The following is a 21,650-nucleotide window of genomic DNA, read 5'->3' as shown; positions in this document are numbered from 1 at the left end:
CTGATCTTATCTGCTGACTTCTGTAATAACCCAATAGTCCTTGTAAGGACTGCTTTTATTTTCTTTTTTGTTGTTTTACTTTGCTACTTTAACAGCCAAGTGCTATTAGTCTAGCAGTGTTGGGGAGTGGGACTGGTGTGCTACTGTGCTGCTCCTAGTAGTTCAGCAGCACCAACCCGAGAATATTTTTTTTTTTAATATACATATAATTTTTTTTTTTATTTTACTTATCTTACTGTTCTTTAAGGTGTCCAGTGCTGTTTGCTGTTCTTCATAGTAGTGCACCAATAGTAGTGCACTTGCAGGCATTATTTGCCCAGTGGCCATCTAGCTGTGTGAGCTTGTTCACATTCTGTCTAAATATCAATAATAATACCGTCTCCAGAAACACCACCTGAGTGACGTTTTTCAAGCAGCAATAATATATTCCGTATCCACCACTGCTGTAGTGTATACGTTGACCTTGTAGGCATTATTTGCCCAGTGTGTTCTTCATTTTCAAACCACTGCCACTTAGCTGTGTGAGCTTGTTCACATTCTGTCTAAATATCAATAATAATACCGTCTCCAGAAACACCACCTGAGTGACGTTTTTCAAGCAGCAATAATATATTCCGTATCCACCACTGCTGTAGTGTATACGTCGACCTTGTAGGCATTATTTGCCCAGTGTGTTCTTCATTTTCAAACCACTGCCATCTAGCTCTGTGAGCTTGTTCACATTCTGTCTAAATATCAATAATAATACCGTCTCCAGAAACACCACCCGAGTGACGTTTTTCAGGCAGCAATAATATATTCCGTATCCACTGCTGTAGTAGTGTATACGTTGACCTTGTAGGCCTTGTTTGCCCAGTGTGTTCTTCTTCTTCTTCATTTTCAAACAACTCCCATCTAGCTGTGTGAGCTTGTTCACATTTTGTCTAAATATCAATAATAATACCGTCTCTAGAAACACCACCCGAGTGACGTTTTTCAAGCAGCAATAATATATTCCGTATCCACCACTGCTGTAGTGTATACGTTGACCTTGTAGGCATTATTTGCCCAGTGTGTTCTTCATTTTCAAACCACTGCCACTTAGCTGTGTGAGCTTGTTCACATTCTGTCTAAATATCAATAATAATACCGTCTCCAGAAACACCACCTGAGTGACGTTTTTCAAGCAGCAATAATATATTCCGTATCCACCACTGCTGTAGTGTATACGTTGACCTTTTAGGCATTATTTGCCCAGTGTGTTCTTCATTTTCAAACCACTGCCACTTAGCTGTGTGAGCTTGTTCACATTCTGTCTAAATATCAATAATAATACCGTCTCCAGAAACACCACCTGAGTGACGTTTTTCAAGCAGCAATAATATATTCCGTATCCACCACTGCTGTAGTGTATACGTTGACCTTGTAGGCATTATTTGCCCAGTGTGTTCTTCATTTTCAAACCACTGCCATCTAGCTCTGTGAGCTTGTTCACATTCTGTCTAAATATCAATAATAATACCGTCTCCAGAAACACCACCCGAGTGACGTTTTTCAGGCAGCAATAATATATTCCGTATCCACTGCTGTAGTAGTGTATACGTTGACCTTGTAGGCCTTGTTTGCCCAGTGTGTTCTTCTTCTTCTTCATTTTCAAACAACTCCCATCTAGCTGTGTGAGCTTGTTCACATTTTGTCTAAATATCAATAATAATACCGTCTCTAGAAACACCACCCGAGTGACGTTTTTCAAGCAGCAATAATATATTCCGTATCCACCACTGCTGTAGTGTATACGTTGACCTTTTAGGCATTATTTGCCCAGTGTGTTCTTCATTTTCAAACCACTGCCACTTAGCTGTGTGAGCTTGTTCACATTCTGTCTAAATATCAATAATAATACCGTCTCCAGAAACACCACCTGAGTGACGTTTTTCAAGCAGCAATAATATATTCCGTATCCACCACTGCTGTAGTGTATACGTTGACCTTGTAGGCATTATTTGCCCAGTGTGTTCTTCATTTTCAAACCACTGCCACTTAGCTGTGTGAGCTTGTTCACATTCTGTCTAAATATCAATAATAATACCGTCTCCAGAAACACCACCTGAGTGACGTTTTTCAAGCAGCAATAATATATTCCGTATCCACCACTGCTGTAGTGTATACGTTGACCTTGTAGGCATTATTTGCCCAGTGTGTTCTTCATTTTCAAACCACTGCCACTTAGCTGTGTGAGCTTGTTCACATTCTGTCTAAATATCAATAATAATACCGTCTCCAGAAACACCACCTGAGTGACGTTTTTCAAGCAGCAATAATATATTCCGTATCCACCACTGCTGTAGTGTATACGTTGACCTTGTAGGCATTATTTGCCCAGTGTGTTCTTCATTTTCAAACCACTGCCATCTAGCTCTGTGAGCTTGTTCACATTCTGTCTAAATATCAATAATAATACCGTCTCCAGAAACACCACCCGAGTGACGTTTTTCAGGCAGCAATAATATATTCCGTATCCACTGCTGTAGTAGTGTATACGTTGACCTTGTAGGCCTTGTTTGCCCAGTGTGTTCTTCTTCTTCTTCATTTTCAAACAACTCCCATCTAGCTGTGTGAGCTTGTTCACATTTTGTCTAAATATCAATAATAATACCGTCTCTAGAAACACCACCCGAGTGACGTTTTTCAAGCAGCAATAATATATTCCGTATCCACCACTGCTGTAGTGTATACGTTGACCTTGTAGGCATTATTTGCCCAGTGTGTTCTTCATTTTCAAACCACTGCCACTTAGCTGTGTGAGCTTGTTCACATTCTGTCTAAATATCAATAATAATACCGTCTCCAGAAACACCACCTGAGTGACGTTTTTCAAGCAGCAATAATATATTCCGTATCCACCACTGCTGTAGTGTATACGTTGACCTTGTAGGCATTATTTGCCCAGTGTGTTCTTCATTTTCAAACCACTGCCACTTAGCTGTGTGAGCTTTTTCACATTCTGTCTAAATATCAATAATAATACCGTCTCCAGAAACACCACCTGAGTGACGTTTTTCAAGCAGCAATAATATATTCCGTATCCACCACTGCTGTAGTGTATACGTTGACCTTGTAGGCATTATTTGCCCAGTGTGTTCTTCATTTTCAAACCACTGCCACTTAGCTGTGTGAGCTTTTTCACATTCTGTCTAAATATCAATAATAATACCGTCTCCAGAAACACCACCCGAGTGACATTTTTCAAGCAGCAATAATATATTCCGTATCCACCACTGCTGTAGTGTATACGTTGACCTTGTAGGCATTATTTGCCCAGTGTGTTCTTCATTTTCAAACCACTGCCATCTAGCTCTGTGAGCTTGTTCACATTCTGTCTAAATATCAATAATAATACCGTCTCCAGAAACACCACCCGAGTGACGTTTTTTAGGCAGCAATAATATATTCCGTATCCACTGCTGTAGTAGTGTATACGTTGACCTTGTAGGCCTTGTTTGCCCAGTGTGTTCTTCTTCTTCTTCATTTTCAAACAACTCCCATCTAGCTGTGTGAGCTTGTTCACATTTTGTCTAAATATCAATAATAATACCGTCTCTAGAAACACCACCCGAGTGACGTTTTTCAAGCAGCAATAATATATTCCGTATCCACCACTGCTGTAGTGTATACGTTGACCTTGTAGGCATTATTTGCCCAGTGTGTTCTTCATTTTCAAACCACTGCCACTTAGCTATGTGAGCTTTTTCACATTCTGTCTAAATATCAATAATAATACCGTCTCCAGAAACACCACCCGAGTGACGTTTTTCAAGCAGCAATAATATATTCCGTATCCACCACTGCTGTAGTGTATACGTTGACCTTGTAGGCATTATTTGCCCAGTGTGTTCTTCATTTTCAAACCACTGCCATCTAGCTCTGTGAGCTTGTTCACATTCTGTCTAAATATCAATAATAATACCGTCTCCAGAAACACCACCCGAGTGACGTTTTTCAGGCAGCAATAATATATTCCGTATCCACTGCTGTAGTAGTGTATACGTTGACCTTGTAGGCCTTGTTTGCCCAGTGTGTTCTTCTTCTTCTTCATTTTCAAACAACTCCCATCTAGCTGTGTGAGCTTGTTCACATTTTGTCTAAATATCAATAATAATACCGTCTCTAGAAACACCACCCGAGTGACGTTTTTCAAGCAGCAATAATATATTCCGTATCCACCACTGCTGTAGTGTATACGTTGACCTTTTAGGCATTATTTGCCCAGTGTGTTCTTCATTTTCAAACCACTGCCACTTAGCTGTGTGAGCTTGTTCACATTCTGTCTAAATATCAATAATAATACCGTCTCCAGAAACACCACCTGAGTGACGTTTTTCAAGCAGCAATAATATATTCCGTATCCACCACTGCTGTAGTGTATACGTTGACCTTGTAGGCATTATTTGCCCAGTGTGTTCTTCATTTTCAAACCACTGCCACTTAGCTGTGTGAGCTTGTTCACATTCTGTCTAAATATCAATAATAATACCGTCTCCAGAAACACCACCTGAGTGACGTTTTTCAAGCAGCAATAATATATTCCGTATCCACCACTGCTGTAGTGTATACGTTGACCTTGTAGGCATTATTTGCCCAGTGTGTTCTTCATTTTCAAACCACTGCCACTTAGCTGTGTGAGCTTGTTCACATTCTGTCTAAATATCAATAATAATACCGTCTCCAGAAACACCACCTGAGTGACGTTTTTCAAGCAGCAATAATATATTCCGTATCCACCACTGCTGTAGTGTATACGTTGACCTTGTAGGCATTATTTGCCCAGTGTGTTCTTCATTTTCAAACCACTGCCATCTAGCTCTGTGAGCTTGTTCACATTCTGTCTAAATATCAATAATAATACCGTCTCCAGAAACACCACCCGAGTGACGTTTTTCAGGCAGCAATAATATATTCCGTATCCACTGCTGTAGTAGTGTATACGTTGACCTTGTAGGCCTTGTTTGCCCAGTGTGTTCTTCTTCTTCTTCATTTTCAAACAACTCCCATCTAGCTGTGTGAGCTTGTTCACATTTTGTCTAAATATCAATAATAATACCGTCTCTAGAAACACCACCCGAGTGACGTTTTTCAAGCAGCAATAATATATTCCGTATCCACCACTGCTGTAGTGTATACGTTGACCTTGTAGGCATTATTTGCCCAGTGTGTTCTTCATTTTCAAACCACTGCCACTTAGCTGTGTGAGCTTGTTCACATTCTGTCTAAATATCAATAATAATACCGTCTCCAGAAACACCACCTGAGTGACGTTTTTCAAGCAGCAATAATATATTCCGTATCCACCACTGCTGTAGTGTATACGTTGACCTTGTAGGCATTATTTGCCCAGTGTGTTCTTCATTTTCAAACCACTGCCACTTAGCTGTGTGAGCTTTTTCACATTCTGTCTAAATATCAATAATAATACCGTCTCCAGAAACACCACCTGAGTGACGTTTTTCAAGCAGCAATAATATATTCCGTATCCACCACTGCTGTAGTGTATACGTTGACCTTGTAGGCATTATTTGCCCAGTGTGTTCTTCATTTTCAAACCACTGCCACTTAGCTGTGTGAGCTTTTTCACATTCTGTCTAAATATCAATAATAATACCGTCTCCAGAAACACCACCCGAGTGACATTTTTCAAGCAGCAATAATATATTCCGTATCCACCACTGCTGTAGTGTATACGTTGACCTTGTAGGCATTATTTGCCCAGTGTGTTCTTCATTTTCAAACCACTGCCATCTAGCTCTGTGAGCTTGTTCACATTCTGTCTAAATATCAATAATAATACCGTCTCCAGAAACACCACCCGAGTGACGTTTTTTAGGCAGCAATAATATATTCCGTATCCACTGCTGTAGTAGTGTATACGTTGACCTTGTAGGCCTTGTTTGCCCAGTGTGTTCTTCTTCTTCTTCATTTTCAAACAACTCCCATCTAGCTGTGTGAGCTTGTTCACATTTTGTCTAAATATCAATAATAATACCGTCTCTAGAAACACCACCCGAGTGACGTTTTTCAAGCAGCAATAATATATTCCGTATCCACCACTGCTGTAGTGTATACGTTGACCTTGTAGGCATTATTTGCCCAGTGTGTTCTTCATTTTCAAACCACTGCCACTTAGCTGTGTGAGCTTTTTCACATTCTGTCTAAATATCAATAATAATACCGTCTCCAGAAACACCACCCGAGTGACGTTTTTCAAGCAGCAATAATATATTCCGTATCCACCACTGCTGTAGTGTATACGTTGACCTTGTAGGCATTATTTGCCCAGTGTGTTCTTCATTTTCAAACCACTGCCATCTAGCTCTGTGAGCTTGTTCACATTCTGTCTAAATATCAATAATAATACCGTCTCCAGAAACACCACCCGAGTGACGTTTTTCAGGCAGCAATAATATATTCCGTATCCACTGCTGTAGTAGTGTATACGTTGACCTTGTAGGCCTTGTTTGCCCAGTGTGTTCTTCTTCTTCTTCATTTTCAAACAACTCCCATCTAGCTGTGTGAGCTTGTTCACATTTTGTCTAAATATCAATAATAATACCGTCTCTAGAAACACCACCCGAGTGACGTTTTTCAAGCAGCAATAATATATTCCGTATCCACCACTGCTGTAGTGTATACGTTGACCTTGTAGGCATTATTTGCCCAGTGTGTTCTTCATTTTCAAACCACTGCCACTTAGCTGTGTGAGCTTGTTCACATTCTGTCTAAATATCAATAATAATACCGTCTCCAGAAACACCACCTGAGTGACGTTTTTCAAGCAGCAATAATATATTCCGTATCCACCACTGCTGTAGTGTATACGTTGACCTTGTAGGCATTATTTGCCCAGTGTGTTCTTCATTTTCAAACCACTGCCACTTAGCTGTGTGAGCTTTTTCACATTCTGTCTAAATATCAATAATAATACCGTCTCCAGAAACACCACCTGAGTGACGTTTTTCAAGCAGCAATAATATATTCCGTATCCACCACTGCTGTAGTGTATACGTTGACCTTGTAGGCATTATTTGCCCAGTGTGTTCTTCATTTTCAAACCACTCCCATCTAGCTCTGTGAGCTTGTTCACATTCTGTCTAAATATCAATAATAATACCGTCTCCAGAAACACCACCTGAGTTGTTGTTGTTTTTGTTTTAAAAATAATGCCAGGCAAAGGCAGGCCGCCACGCAGAGGCACTAGGGGGCGTGCTGCTATGCTATCCTGTGGCCCTAGGAAATTGCCCAGTTTTAAAAAGGCAATGACCCTGAACTCCCAAAATGCTGAAGAGGTAGTTGACTGGCTTACACAGCACACCCCATCCTCTACCGTTTCTAACGTTACCACAACATCCTCATCCTCCACTGCTATGGGCACCCCACGTAACACTTCCTCCACCACCGGCGCCCCTTCTTCACTGGAGTCAGAGGAGTTATTTTCACATGAGTTTCTTGAACTGAGTGATGCGCAACCATTATTGGCAGAAGAAGATGAAGGAGATGAGGACGTTACACCAGATTTAATTCTGGCAGAGAACACAACAGAGATGGACATAATGAGTGATGACGAGGAGGTCCCCGCTGCTGCTTCCTTCTGTGAGCTGTTAGAAGAAATTGATGCATCTGAGGAGAATGATGATGAGGAGATTGATGTTTTGTGGGTGCCCAGTAGAAGAGAGCAAGAGGAGGATAGTTCAGATGGAGAGACGGAGAGTCAGAGAGGCAGGAGGAGAATAAGACTTAGAAGAAGCAGGGAGGACAGCTCGCAGGGAACAGTAGGGCAACAACATGTATCGGCACCTGTGGTCAGCCGGCCAACGCACCCGCCATTGCCGCCAACGCCGCCGACTTCTACTTTTACCCCCAGATTGCCAGCCTCAAAAAGGTCAGCAGTGTGGGATTTTTTTAATGTGTGTGCCTCTGACAAAAGCGTTGTAATTTGCAATGAGTGCAGTCAGAAACTGAGTCTTGGGAAGCCCAACAGCCACATAGGTACAACTTCTATGCGAAGGCACATGAACGGCAAGCACAAAGCACTTTGGGAGCAACACCTCAAAGGCAACAGGCAAACTAAAAGCCACCCTCCTTCTGGTCCAGCATCTTACTGCTCTACCTCTGCTGTCCTTGACCCGTCTGAACCACCCTCCACTCCGCCTTCCACCTTGACCACCAGTTCCCATTCCCAGTCATCTGCCCCCAGCCAAGTTTCTGTGAGGGCCATGTTTGAGCGTAAGAAGCCAATGTCTGCGAGTCACCCCCTTGCCCGGCGTCTGACAGCTGGCTTGTCTGCACTCTTAGCCCGCCAGCTTTTACCATACCAGCTGGTGGACTCTGAGGCCTTCCGCAAATTTGTAGCAATTGGGACACCGCAGTGGAAGGTACCCAGCCGCAATTTTTTTTCAAAAAAGGGAATACCACACCTGTACCACCATGTGCAGAGCCAAGTCACCGCATCTCTGTCACTTAGTGTTGGGCCAAAGGTCCATATGACTACTGACGCATGGTCCTCCAAGCATGGTCAGGGCAGGTATGTCACCTACACTGCCCACTGGGTGAACTTGGTCATGGCTGGGAAGCAGGAAATGTGTGGCTCAACAACGACAGTGGAGTTGGTGTCACCGCCACGGATTGCACGCGGTTCTGCCACCACCTCTACTCCTCCTTCGCTCTCTACCTCGTCTTCTTCCTCTTCTTCGTCCTCTGCTGCTGGGTCCTCCTCCTCCTCCACACCTGTGCACCCCCAGCTCCCCCTAGGCTATTCGACGTGCCAGGTACGCCGTTGTCATGCTGTCTTGGGGATGACGTGCCTGGAAAGCAAAAACCATACCGGATCTGTACTCCTGTCATCTCTGCAGTCACAGGCCGATCGGTGGCTGACCCCACACCAACTGAAGATCGGAAAAGTGGTGTGTGACAATGGAAGCAATCTGTTGGCAGCACTGAGACTGGGCAATTTAACACATGTGCCCTGCATGGCACATGTTCTGAATTTAATAGTACAACGTTTTGTCTCAAAGTACCCAGGATTCCAGGACGTTCTCAGGCAGTCCAGGAAGGTGTCGGCCCATTTCAGACGTTCCTATACAGCCATGGCACGCCTTGCTGACATTCAGCAGCGGTACAACATGCCAGTCAGGCGTTTGATTTGCGACAGCCAGACTCGCTGGAATTCAACCCTCCTCATGTTGGAACGTCTGCTGCAACAACAAAGAGCCGTCAACGAATACCTGTTTGAACTGGGTGGTAGGACTGGATCTGCAGAGCTGGGGATTTTTTTCCCCCGTTACTGGGTGCTTATGCGCGATGCCTGCAGGCTCATGCGCCCTTTTGAAGAGGTTACAAATATGGTCAGTCGCACCGAAGGCACCATCAGCGACCTAATACCCTTTGCTTTCTTCCTGGAGCGTGCCGTGCGACGAGTGACAGATGAGGCTGTAGACCAGCGTGACGAGGAGCAGGAAGCGCACGATTTCTGGTCGGAATCACCAGAACGAACCCAGGCACCTGCTGCAACGCAGGGAGAGGTGTCAGAAGTGGAGTCAGAGGAGGAAGGTGGCTTTGTGGAGGAGGAGGACCAACAGGAGCAGGCTTCCCAGGGGGCTAGTGGTGACTTTTTGGGGACCCCTGGTCTTGTACGTGGCTGGGGGGAGGAGACCGTGGATGATGCAGTCCTTGATAACGAGGAAGCGGAGATGGATACCTCTGCATCCAACCTTGTGAGAATGGGGTCTTTCATGCTGTCATGCCTGTTGAAGGACCCCCGTATCAAGAGGCTTAAGGAGAAGGACCTGTACTGGGTCGCGACTCTACTAGACCCTTGGTACAAGCATAAAGTGGCAGAAATGTTACCAACATACCACAAGTCTGAAAGGATGCTGCATTTACAAACCAGCCTGCAAAACATGTTGTACAATGCTTTTAAGGGTGATGTCACTTCAGGAACTCATCAACATTCCAGGGGCAGAGGTGCCAGTAATCCTGCCATGAGCGCACCTGCAAGGACAAAGCACTTTGGCCACTCTGTAACGTCAGACATGCAAATGTTTTTCAGTCCAAGGCAGCGGCAGAACCCTTCGGGATCCACCCTCAAAGAACGCCTCGACCGGCAGGTAGCGGACTACCTGGCATTAACTGCAGATATCGACACTCTGAGGAGCGATGAACCCCTGGACTACTGGGTGCGCAGGCTTGATCTGTGGCCAGAGCTGTCACAATTTGCCATGAACCTCTTGTCTTGCCCCGCCTCAAGTGTCCTCTCAGAAAGGACCTTCAGTGCAGCAGGAGGGATTGTAACTGAGAAGAGAACTCGCCTAGGTCACAAAAGTGTGGATTACCTGACCTTTATTAAAATGAATGAGGGGTGGATCTCGGAGGGTTACTGCACGCCGGAAGACTTGTTCTGAGTTTCTGATTCTGACTCCCCATGCAGCTGTCCTTCTCTGCACGCCTCATGACTCCACATACAGCTGTCCTTTAGCGTCCTCCTCCCTCCACCACCGTTACAAACTAGGGTGCAAACCCTACTGGTTTAATTTGAATCCAGGTAAATCCTGAGTTTTTCTGGCCTCTGTGCTTCAGTGGCTGCGACCAAAAAAAACAGAATATTTTCAGCATTTATATGGCATATTTTTTCTGGCCTCTGTGCTTCAGTGGCTGTGACAAAAAAAATGAATATTTTCAGCATTTATATGGCATATTTTTTCTGGCCTCTGTGCTGCAGTGGCTGCGACCAAAAAAACCAGAATATTTTCAGCATTTATATGGCATATTTTTTCTGGCCTCTGTGCTTCAGTGGCTGTGACAAAAAAATGAATATTTTCAGCATTTATATGGCATATTGTTTCGGCCTCTGTGCTTCAGTGGCTGCGACAAAAATAAATGAATATTTTCAGCATTTATATGGCATATTTTTTCTGGCCTCTGTGCTTCAGTGGCTGCGGCCAAAAAAAACAGAATATTTTCAGCATTTATATGGCATATTTTTTCTGGCCTCTGTGCTTCAGTGTCTGCGACAAAAATTTTTTATATTGTTAGCATTTATATGGCATATTTTTCCTGGCCTCTGTGCTGCAGTGGCTGGGACAAAAAAAAAATAATATTGTTTGCATTTATATGGCATATTTTTTCTGGCCTCTGTGCTGCAGTGGCTGCGACAAAAAAAAATTAATATTGTTTGCATTTATATGGCATATTTTTTCTGGCCTCTGTGCTGCAGTGGCTGCCACAAAAAAAAATTAATATTTTCAGCATTTATATGGCATATTGTTTCTGGACTTCTGGTTCAGTGGCTGCGACAAAAAAAACATAATTTTTCAGGAAAGTACACATGCCTAATTTTTCAGGGTTCTGCAACAGTGGCAAAATCGCATCTTTTATGGTCACCGCAGGTGATCAATAAAGTAGACCAAAACTGGGCCCACACTGCAGAATCAGTGTTTTTTGGTTCACTTCACTGTACATTGAATTACCTCTGCCTGACCGTGCACGTGCGCACAAGCACGGTGACTGCTAAACACACCACTACAGAAATATTGCCACCAACAGGACGAACATCCTGGAGGTGACAAGCAACTAGTAATTAAAAACTATTATTTGCTCACTTGACGGTATCATTCATTAAAGCTCTTTGCGTCTTTTTGCGTTGCAGTAAGCACCGCGTTTCGTCTTTGCGTGTGAACAGGCTATAACCTTTACACGACTTGATTGGCATGTAGACGCCGGACGTTTTAAAGCATTTTATTACACAGGTTTAGAAATGTAGTGTGATTTCTGCCCTTTACAGCACAAAACGCAGCGCTGTGTCAACAATGGATTTTTTAGAAACATTTTTGCCCTTGATCCCCCTCTGGCATGGCACTGTCCAGGTCGTTGCACCCTTTAAACAACTTTAAAATCATTTTTCTGGCCAGAAATGTCTTTTCTAGCTTTTAAAATTCGCCTTCCCATTGAAGTCTATGGGGTTCGCGACGTTCGCGAACCGTTCGCATTTTTGACGCAAGTTCGCGAATATGTTCGCGAACATTTTTTCCGACGTTCGCTACATCCCTACTACAGAGCAGCTTCTTTATATAAACTATAGTAGAGTTTTTGAAGCAAACACACCAGTTTTACCAGTGGAGCGCAACAATAATTATTTTCCTTATTTTTAAACACTTGCATTTTTATGTTCCTTTAAGACACCCCCAGTGTCTCTAACTGCTAACCTTGGCCCCTGGGACCGACTTCTTCTTCTGTTAATAAATAAACCCTAGGAAATGTGTTTATATTGTCCTTTAACATACTGTACAGATGACACAATATATACTATACTCAACATTATACTGAATCTTTATATCATTTTATTTACAGGTTTGAAAACAATTACACAGTATCTCAGTCCAGTCAACCATCTTCCAACTCAGCAGCACGCACGTATGTACACTAGTAAAGAGATTGCATTGTTTTGTCATAAAAGTGAACTTTTTTTAATCTTATTGAAGCATGCCTAATAGTACTTGTGACTTATATTGGGGTTGAATTTATTATTTATCACTTATTCAGCTCCTCCTGTTATATGCACATAAAACTATTATAGATAGCGATGGCCAAATCTGTGCCCAATTAACCAAATTGTCGCAGTAGTTTCCGCAATTAATCTTCTTGCGGAAATTTGGCACACATTAGTGTCTGGTGAATTTATTCACCCATCACTAATTATAGACTTTATTGGTTTATTGGTTATTATAGACTTTATCCTCCCCCAGCTGCAACCCCCTCTGCCCCCCACCCCTTGATTACCTATTCCTTCACGTGGCATTGACTGGAGCCAGAAAGGGAGGTACGGAGAGCTGTTGTGCTTTAAGTAGGGAGCGGATCTGGGCTGGCAATGAGAGCCGGCCCACCGGGTTTCTTTCCCGGTGCCCCACTGTCCCAGTTCGACCCTGATGGTCACTTTTGGCTACTCTGATGAATTACCTGTGCATGGATTTAAACAAAGGATCCCTGAGATTAATGGCAACCTAGACATGTCAGCAATGCCAGGGTTTTCTTAGCAGGTTGCATCAATAGCTGCAGCTGCCTAGATAAGCCTTCTTCTCATTACCATATAAATAAAAAAGTACATTCACTTTTTCCATGTACAACACTGTAGACATCACAATTGGGCTCTCAACAACATTGCATCTGCTCTCTTCATCCCAGTCCAGACTTTAGGAAAATGTGTCAGGAGGTGGTGTCAGCAGACCAAAAAGCACTCCTGGATTTCATTTAGTTAGGGGTTTAGCTTTGTAAGACCCCACACTTTGATGGTTTTACTGCAGGTTTCATCATATTTTAATCTTGTTTCACCTAAGAAAGAGTGGTTTGTCCCCATGGAACACAGGTTATTTTGATTTTAATAAATACTTATTTTTGAACCTTCCGTCTCTTTTGTGCTGATTCATTTTATTATATATTTATATTGTACAATGAAATGCAGACATCTTGACTATGCAATGAGCAGGAGCTCTATTCCTAATGACAATGGCACACATGGAGATATGTTACCTGGGGGAAATCTGCTCTAATGCAGGTGATAAATCTCTTGGATCAATGCATGCAAAATATATTACATGTAACATTCTGGCTTAATTGTCGCATTGCCAAAATGCCCTTATGAGCAAAATCACACGTGTTACTTTAAAATACACTAGTAGGGTATTTGGTATTTGGAAGAATGGGAATTTCGACACACATTTACGTTAATCTGTCTTAAACACTGGAAAATACCTTCTTCCATTTCATGCTACTATCTTTACTTTCTTAAAAAATATTTTTTTTTTTGCTCAGTGGAACAAGCCCAGCTGCCAGCCCCAGACTGACCGAAAAGAATATCAGCGGCACCATTGAAACTAGTATCTCATCCATCATTCCAGTACCTGGGAATATTACAGTTGTCAAAGATGAAAGGTAATTTATGTCATTTCAAAAATGAATTCAGCTAGAATACTTTCATATTAATAGTTTATACGCTCTTCATATCTATTATATTATTGAAAAAAGAATGCAGTTACTCTTCCTGTGATGTAGAAATACAACTATATCATTCTTGATATGTCTATACTTTACTACAAAGAGTTGCACAAACCATTAGTTTATTATGAATAATTATTAAACACCTAATGCTAATTATTAATTACTCGTAGTGGAACCAGCCCAGCAAGTATACCCAGACTGACCACTACAAATATTAGCAGTGCCATCGAGACAAGCATCTCATCCATCAAACCAGAGCCGGGGAAGATAACATTTGTTAAAGATGACAGGTAATTTCTATTACTAACGTTCCCTTGGGTTTTTATTACAGACATTGGGCACAAATTAGTGTTTTTTAAAGCAAGTATAACAATAAAAGCAAAATGGTATTGGTTTTATGACCAGGTAGAAATGCTCCCTATTTTTGTAAATAGGCCCCAGGTGCAGTGGTGTAACAAGCGATCGGCAGGTCCGGGTGCAGTATGTGCACCAGGGCTCCCCTTTAAAAAAATTTGCAGCAGCTCGTTTCCAGCACACATGCCAAGATATTCCTCTCTGCCCTGGCTCCTGTAATAACACTTATCGTGGCTCCAGCGGGCCTCAAGGGGGTGCAGGCATTGGTGCAATCGCACCACCCACACCCCTGGTGGTTACGCCACTGCCCAGGTGTGTCTATAGACTTTGTACTGTAAGTATATGTTTATAAGTCTTATTGGCCAGCAATATACATAAGAACAAGGGCTAATATACTGTATATTGAGATAAATCAACATTACCTTGCAATTACAGTGCAAAGCATTAATTTTTTTATATTATCAATGATTGCATATTAATTGTAAAAACATTATTTCAATGGAACAAGTCCATCCAGCAGCCCTAGACTGAGCCACAGGAATATCAGCAGCACCACAGAGACAATTATTTCAACCAGCCAACCAGAGCCAGGGAAGATAACATTTATCAAAGAAGAAAGGTAACTCGATGCTTTCTGTATCAAGATATTTTTCTCTTAACTGAACTTATAAAGATTACCAGTATTAAGTAACACTGGCAATTTGCTTCTGCTGCTAGACACAACATCAAGTAGTACACTAAGGGAGTTATTTACAAAACTCAGAACGCAAAAATCACAAAAAATGTTGATTTTTTTTTTTTTTTATAAAATCTGACTTTTAAAAAAATCACAAATTTTTCGGAATTTATTAAACCCTGAGGATGGAAAAGTCCGAATCTAAAAATCCGGCATCTCAGACCTGTCGAGGTTGCATATACTGTAAGTCAATGCGATAAGTCCCAATGATTTTTTGATGTGCGTTGGGTTTCGTGCAATACCCGCAGTTTTTGGGTGAAAAATCCCAAAATATCATGAAAATCGGATAAAAAAAAATCCGAATAATTCGTGAAAATCGGATAACATATCAAAAAATTTGTGAAAATTAAATTTTTTGCTGCAAAGCAAATTTTCGGCAAAATGTAATAATAAATAAGTGGAAAAAACCCAAGCAGATTTGTTAGGAGTTTGTAGCAGAAAATATTGAGATAAATTCGGACTTTGATAAATAACCCCCTAAGTCAGGGGTAGGCAACCCGCGGCTCCGGAGCCTCATGCGGCTCTTCATCCTGCTTGCTGTGGCTCGGTCTTGCGCTTTGCCTGACACGTATTCTATACAGCCCTCACACCTGCTGGCAGCTTCTTGAGTGTGCGACCATGGTAAGCAAACGGAAGCCGCAGCAGGTGCGAGGGCTGTATAGAGTCCCAGAAGTGACAGGCAAGACCGAGCCGCAGCAAGATTATTCATCATGGTCCTTACCGCGGTCACACATTCAAAAGAGGGATGATCAGCATGGAGTCACATTAAACAGATGAGAACACTAGCATTTATTTTATTTCAAAGTAGGGCTACATGCATGGTCAGACTGGGGGCCTGGGGCCCACCGGGACTGCTGTCAGGGGCCCCCCCTACTGTTACGTGCCTGCATGGCTTGGCGCGCATGTGCATGTATTGCGTTGCTCGGCTCGAATGCGCAGGTGGCACGACAATTTTTTTTCCGAATCCCAATATCAGGAGAAGGGGTCTGGCCCAGAGGGTGCACATGAGGGTCAGGGCCCACCAGGTTTGTTCCAGATGTCCCCTGCCGGGCCAGTCAGACCCTGCCTACACACTGCACTTCTGTTTATTGTGTTCTGTTGTTGTAACAGTTGAAATTAAAAAAAGGTTAAAACTTTTAAAAGTTTATAAGCTGTGTTATGTTTTTGCGGCTCCAGACTATTTTTCTTTAGTGGAACAGGGGTCAAAATGGCTCTTTTGATAGTAAAGGTTGCTGACCCCTGCCCTAAGTACATCAAGTGATTTTTGTGTCCCTCTAGTGGCCAATGAATTAACTGATTGAATCAACATCATAAAGTGAATAGAAAAATCTGTACTAATTTGGTGCAAACCATGTACTGTACAGTACCTCCTTTCATTTCTTGACACCACTTGCAGATGGAACTTTTTTCCTTTTGCTTTAGGCATATTAACCCACTATACAGCAGCAGCATTCACAGCTAGTAATGACTAGATTTGTCTTCCTGTTTATCAAGTCACCTTCATAAAGCTATCAAGTAATCTGTTTTATGAGCACTCACATATATAACGGGACCCAAAGTCACAGGCTTTAAACAAAAAAATGTGTTTAGTTATGCTAGAGACCGGAGAACTAAAATGGAAAAACAAGGGGGCAGAAGAAGGGGTTCTGTATTACCGACGGCTCAGACTCAGACTTTGGGAGTCCAGGAAAGGATGCCCAAAACCTAGGGGCAGATTTATCAAGGGTCGAATTTCGAAGTGATAAATACTTCGAAATTTGACCATCGAATGGTTTTACTTCGACTTCGAATATCGAAGTCAAAGTTTTTTTCACCGAATTTAACAGTTTTGCGGTCGAGGTAAAATCGTTTGATCGAACGATGAAATTCATCGATTGAACGATGAAATCCATTGATCGAACGATTTTTCTTCGACTTCAAAAAACTTGCTCTAGAAGGTCCCCATAGGCTAACATAGCACTTCGGCACGTTTAATTTGGCAAAGTATTGAAGTCGTAGTTTTTTTAAAGAGACAGTACTTCGATTATCGAATGGTCGAATATTTGAACGATTTTACATTGAATCGAATTCGAAGTCATAGTATCCTATTCGTTGGTCGAAGTATCCAAAAATGTACTTCGAATTTGGAATTTTTTTACTTCGAAAATTCCCTCGAATTCACTTCAACCCTTGATAAATCTGCCCCCTACTGTACACAGAATGTCTCATTCTGTATTTCTAAACGGCAGATGTAGATTATAAAGTGCTTAATGCAGCTTCTTTCACTTACTAGATAATTCTTATCATTGCTAAATGATACAAGAAGTTGTTTTATTTGTGTATATATATATATATATATATATATATATATATATATATATATATATATATATATATATATATATATATATATATATATATATATATACAATATATATACAATATAATATATACTGTCTTTTCAGTATAAGTAAACCTGATGTTCTCAAACTGACAACATATGGCCCAAGCGTCACAGAGACAAGGGGATCAGATGTACAGACTGGACCTGAAAAGATCACTGCCTTCAAAGAAAGAAGGTAACTAAGGCTCTAATAAGTGAGGGAAATAATTTTATTTCCCTCAGGAATGGCCATTTAGCAGTGCGCCATTTACTAGCCGATGCGGTTTCTTTTAGGTACACAATGTACTGTATGCCTTGCTAATATATAATATGAATGTTGTGCATGACTACATAACAGCAAATCATTCAGTGTGTTCGATATGATTCTCAGTCTGCTGCAATTTCTGAGATTGTAATGTTTGAAGTATAAGCGAGAACAACAATACTGCATCAATCTGTTTTTCCTCTGTTGGCTTGAAGAAGCAAACATAGCAAAAGCTCTCTGTCCTGCCTTAAATGAACTAAGATGGGGGTATTGGCAAAAGAAATTTTCAGCCTAGCTATTTAAGATCTAATGGGATAGCTGGAGATCTGTCAGCTGATGCCCCGTTCACTGGTCAAAAAGGGGATTTCCGGACAGGGCCTGACTGGGAGTAAAAAGCAGCCCACATATAAATGTGCTCCCATTGGGCTTTTTGGCCCCCATTTGGCTTTTCGGCTTCAGCCCCCATTCGTCTTTATGGCTTCAGCTCCACATTTGGCGGCTACAAATCCCCAGCCCACTTAACCCTTAATTGACCAGCCCACCAGGCATTTGCTCGAGCTGGGCCTGTTCAAAGACATTTCAAACTTGTATGATAAATTGTAGGATTCCTTCTCCCAGAAAAGACAAAAAATCTTTGGTTGGGAATGACATTTTTCTTCACTGTATTCAACCAATATTAACTGAATCCACATTCACAATGCCCTTGTGTGTTAGGGCCCTTAAAGGGATACTGTCATGGGAAAAAAAGTTTTTTTCAAAACACCTCAGTTAATAGTGCTGCTCCAGCAGAATTCTGAACTGAAATCCATTTCTCAAAAGAGCAAACAGATTTTTTTATATTTAATTGTAAAATCTGACATGGGGCTAGACATATTGTCAATTTCCGAGCTGCCCACAGTCATGTGACTTGTGCTCTGAGAAACTTCAGTCACTCTTTACTGCTGTTCTGAAAATTGGAGTGAAATCACCCCCTCCCTTACCTCACCCAGCAGCCTAACAACAGAACAATGGGAAGGTAACCAGATAACAGCTCCCTAACACAAGATAACAGCTGCCTGGTAGATGTAAGAACAGCACTCAATAGTAAAATCCAGGTCCCACTGCGACACATACAGTTACATTGAGTAGGTGAACAGCCTGCCAGAAAGCAGTTCCATCCTAAAGTGATGGCTCTTTTTGAAAGCACATGACCAGGTAAAATGACCTGAGATGGCTGCCTACACACCAATATTACAACTAAAAAAATATACACTTGCTGGTTCAGGAATGAAATTTTATATTGTAGAGTGAATTATTTGCAGTGTAAACAGTGTAGTTTAGAAATAAAAACGACATCATAAAAATCACGACAGAATCCCTTTCAAGCAAAAACTGCAGGAAAGGGGCTACTCACATCTCTTCCCATTTCCATTAACTGGAAAAAAATAATGGCATTTTTAGTATTTTCTTTCTGGTCAGTGGAATCACAGCATGGTCTGTACAAACTGCACGCCTGTTACCTATAAATGACCCATGATAAGGCATTTAGATAAAAATCAGCAGTAGATATTTACACGTATGACCAACACAAATCTTTTTGCTTGCTTAGATTTTCAGCTGAATATTTCACTCTATCTTACAATGGCTTCGGGCTCTGCATAATGAATAACTAGCAGCCAGTTTGCTACAAAACTATCAAACTGGCAGGGAACATTTTCCAATGTATGACTTGTTTTGAAGCATACAGAGGCTTACTTATTAAAGGTCACTTTTTGTGGTTTTAGAGGTTTTGCAAACCACAACTAAACTCACAAATATAAAAAGTGCGAACAAAAAAAACGATGCACTAAAGCCTCAAAAACCTCTAAAAATTCTAGGTTTTCAGACAATTCCTATTGAAAAAAAATCAGTAAACCAATAAAGGTCCAATTTGATTAAAAGCGGTCCAATAAGATCAGCGCAGCTCCCATTCACTTCTATAGCAAACGTTGGTATTAAAGGTTTTTGTGTTTTTTTTTCATTTAATAGATTTCAAATTGTAAGTGCTTATAAGAAATCTAGGAGAACATTGCAATTCGATTTATATTAAATGGGCTCCCCAGACTTAATAGTAACATACTGTATGGTCCTTGTTGTGTTACAAAGCAGTTACTATGATTACCGTATAACTTCTAAATTTCTATATTTTGTTTCTTAGTATCAAGGATACTGCAGAACTTCCAAAACTGATTTCTTGGTCTACCAAAAATGTCATTGACTATACTAAACCAGATAACCGGGCCACATCAGGAAAAATCACTGTCATTACAGATGAAAGGTATATATAAAAACTGCAAAAAAAAATGCTTCTCCATTTCCATCTTGGCTTCAGATTAAAACAAAAAAATGAAACAGGCAACAATCTAGGTGACATCTGTGAGTGCTCTGTACATGTGTATTCAATATCCCAATAATAGGGGGTTACATTAAATGCTCCTTTATATGAAAATTAGAATGTAGATCCAACACCTTGCAAAAGTCTCCCGGGCACTCAGGAAAGCATCAATTATTCACAAAGTTTTATTTATTTACATATATATATATATATATATATATATATATATATATATATATATATATATATATATATATATATATATATATATATATATATATCATGTGAGTTTTCTGGCAATGTATTCATTTGTAAAGTTATATTTATATATTATATTTAAATATTATATTATGTTATATTTATATAACGAAACATATAATTAATTATATGACTATAAACATAAATGACACATTCAGAGGTAGCTATAATTCAAGTAAAGGGACTTTTGAGCTGGTATGGTTTAGTACAGCAGACAAAACAAAAAATACAAAATTGCCACGTATCATTCCAGTGTAATTGAGGACATGGACTAAAGGTGACCATACACGGAGAGATCCGCAATATCGGGCTGATCCGATCGTGGGCCCTAGGGCCCAACGATCGGATCCTACGGTGGCTTTACGGGCGGTCGGATCGCGAGACTGTATCAACGAACAGATGCAGCTGCGATCCAACGGGATTTTTAGTCCCATCCGATCTAAGTCGGCCAGATCTCGATCGGGAAAGCCTGTCGGGGGGCCCCATTCACAGGCCAATAAACTGCCGACTTGGTCTGTTGGCAATTTTTATCGGCCCGTGTATGGCCACCATAAATTGTGTCCACCACAGTTTTCTTGTGATTCACTGTTAGAGATGCAAATTAACATACTTGCAAAAAAGTATGCATGAATACAAGTACCTCGTTTACTTGGCTTCATAGGGACTTATCACTCAATCAAATTTTAACTCGTAGTATGTTGTGATACAAATTACAGCTCGTTTTCATTTTTTTTCATTTGTGTTTTTTTGAGTTGTTTAGCGTTTTATTCAGCAGTCTTCAAGTTTGTATTTCTAGCAGTCTGGTTGCTAGGGTCCAATTTACTCTAGCAACTATTCATTGATTTGAATAAGAAACTGGAAGTAAGAGGTGGCCTGGATAGAAAAGGGCAATACATTTGTAGCCTTACGGAACATTTTTTTTTTTAGATTGGGGTCAGTGACCCCCATTTGAAAGCTGGTAACAGTCAGAACAGGATGGTATATACATCAAGAACTATGATTTTTTTTTTTTTAAAAGTTACTTAGAATTAGCAATTCTATAATGGTGCACTCTTGCTAAACAGTCCACATACACATATAAGTCCACATACATACTGGGTGCCTAGCAGGTATCCTCATTTGCTGCTATTTCTTTAACAGAATTTTTTTATACTAAACAGGCAACTCAAGAGTTTTACTATTTTATTAGGCTGTCTTAATTATTTTGGTCAAATGTATTTCAAGTTGTTTTTATAATTTTTATTTTGTATCTTGTATCAAAAATCCCCAGTAGGCCGACATTTTCCTTTAATTGTTCCTCATG

The 21,650-nt window shown here is 41.0% G+C and overlaps 1 protein-coding gene across 14 annotated transcripts in view; it reads left to right on the top strand.

Moving 5' to 3' along the window:
- Window positions 1-21,650, top strand: part of znf185.S (zinc finger protein 185 with LIM domain S homeolog) — an 89,061-nt gene that overhangs the window by 43,346 nt on the left and 24,065 nt on the right. For 8 of the 14 annotated variants that reach the window (XM_041575047.1, XM_041575048.1, XM_018233086.2 and 5 more), the window contains 6 exons: window positions 12,376-12,438; window positions 13,834-13,953; window positions 14,190-14,309; window positions 14,882-14,992; window positions 17,554-17,667; window positions 19,913-20,032. In XM_041575047.1, coding sequence (XP_041430981.1) covers window positions 12,376-12,438; window positions 13,834-13,953; window positions 14,190-14,309; window positions 14,882-14,992; window positions 17,554-17,667; window positions 19,913-20,032 — 648 coding nt within the window. The remainder of the gene's footprint in view (window positions 1-12,375; window positions 12,439-13,833; window positions 13,954-14,189; window positions 14,310-14,881; window positions 14,993-17,553; window positions 17,668-19,912; window positions 20,033-21,650) is intronic. The other 6 variants (XM_018233092.2, XM_018233091.2, XM_018233097.2 and 3 more) reach the window with 4 other exon arrangements.

The sequence above is a fragment of the Xenopus laevis genome, chromosome 8S, assembly GCF_017654675.1.
Source record: "Xenopus laevis strain J_2021 chromosome 8S, Xenopus_laevis_v10.1, whole genome shotgun sequence".
Lineage (NCBI taxonomy): Eukaryota > Metazoa > Chordata > Amphibia > Anura > Pipidae > Xenopus > Xenopus laevis.
Note: the sequence above shows the minus strand (reverse complement) of the source record. Positions and strands in the feature narration are given on the sequence as shown.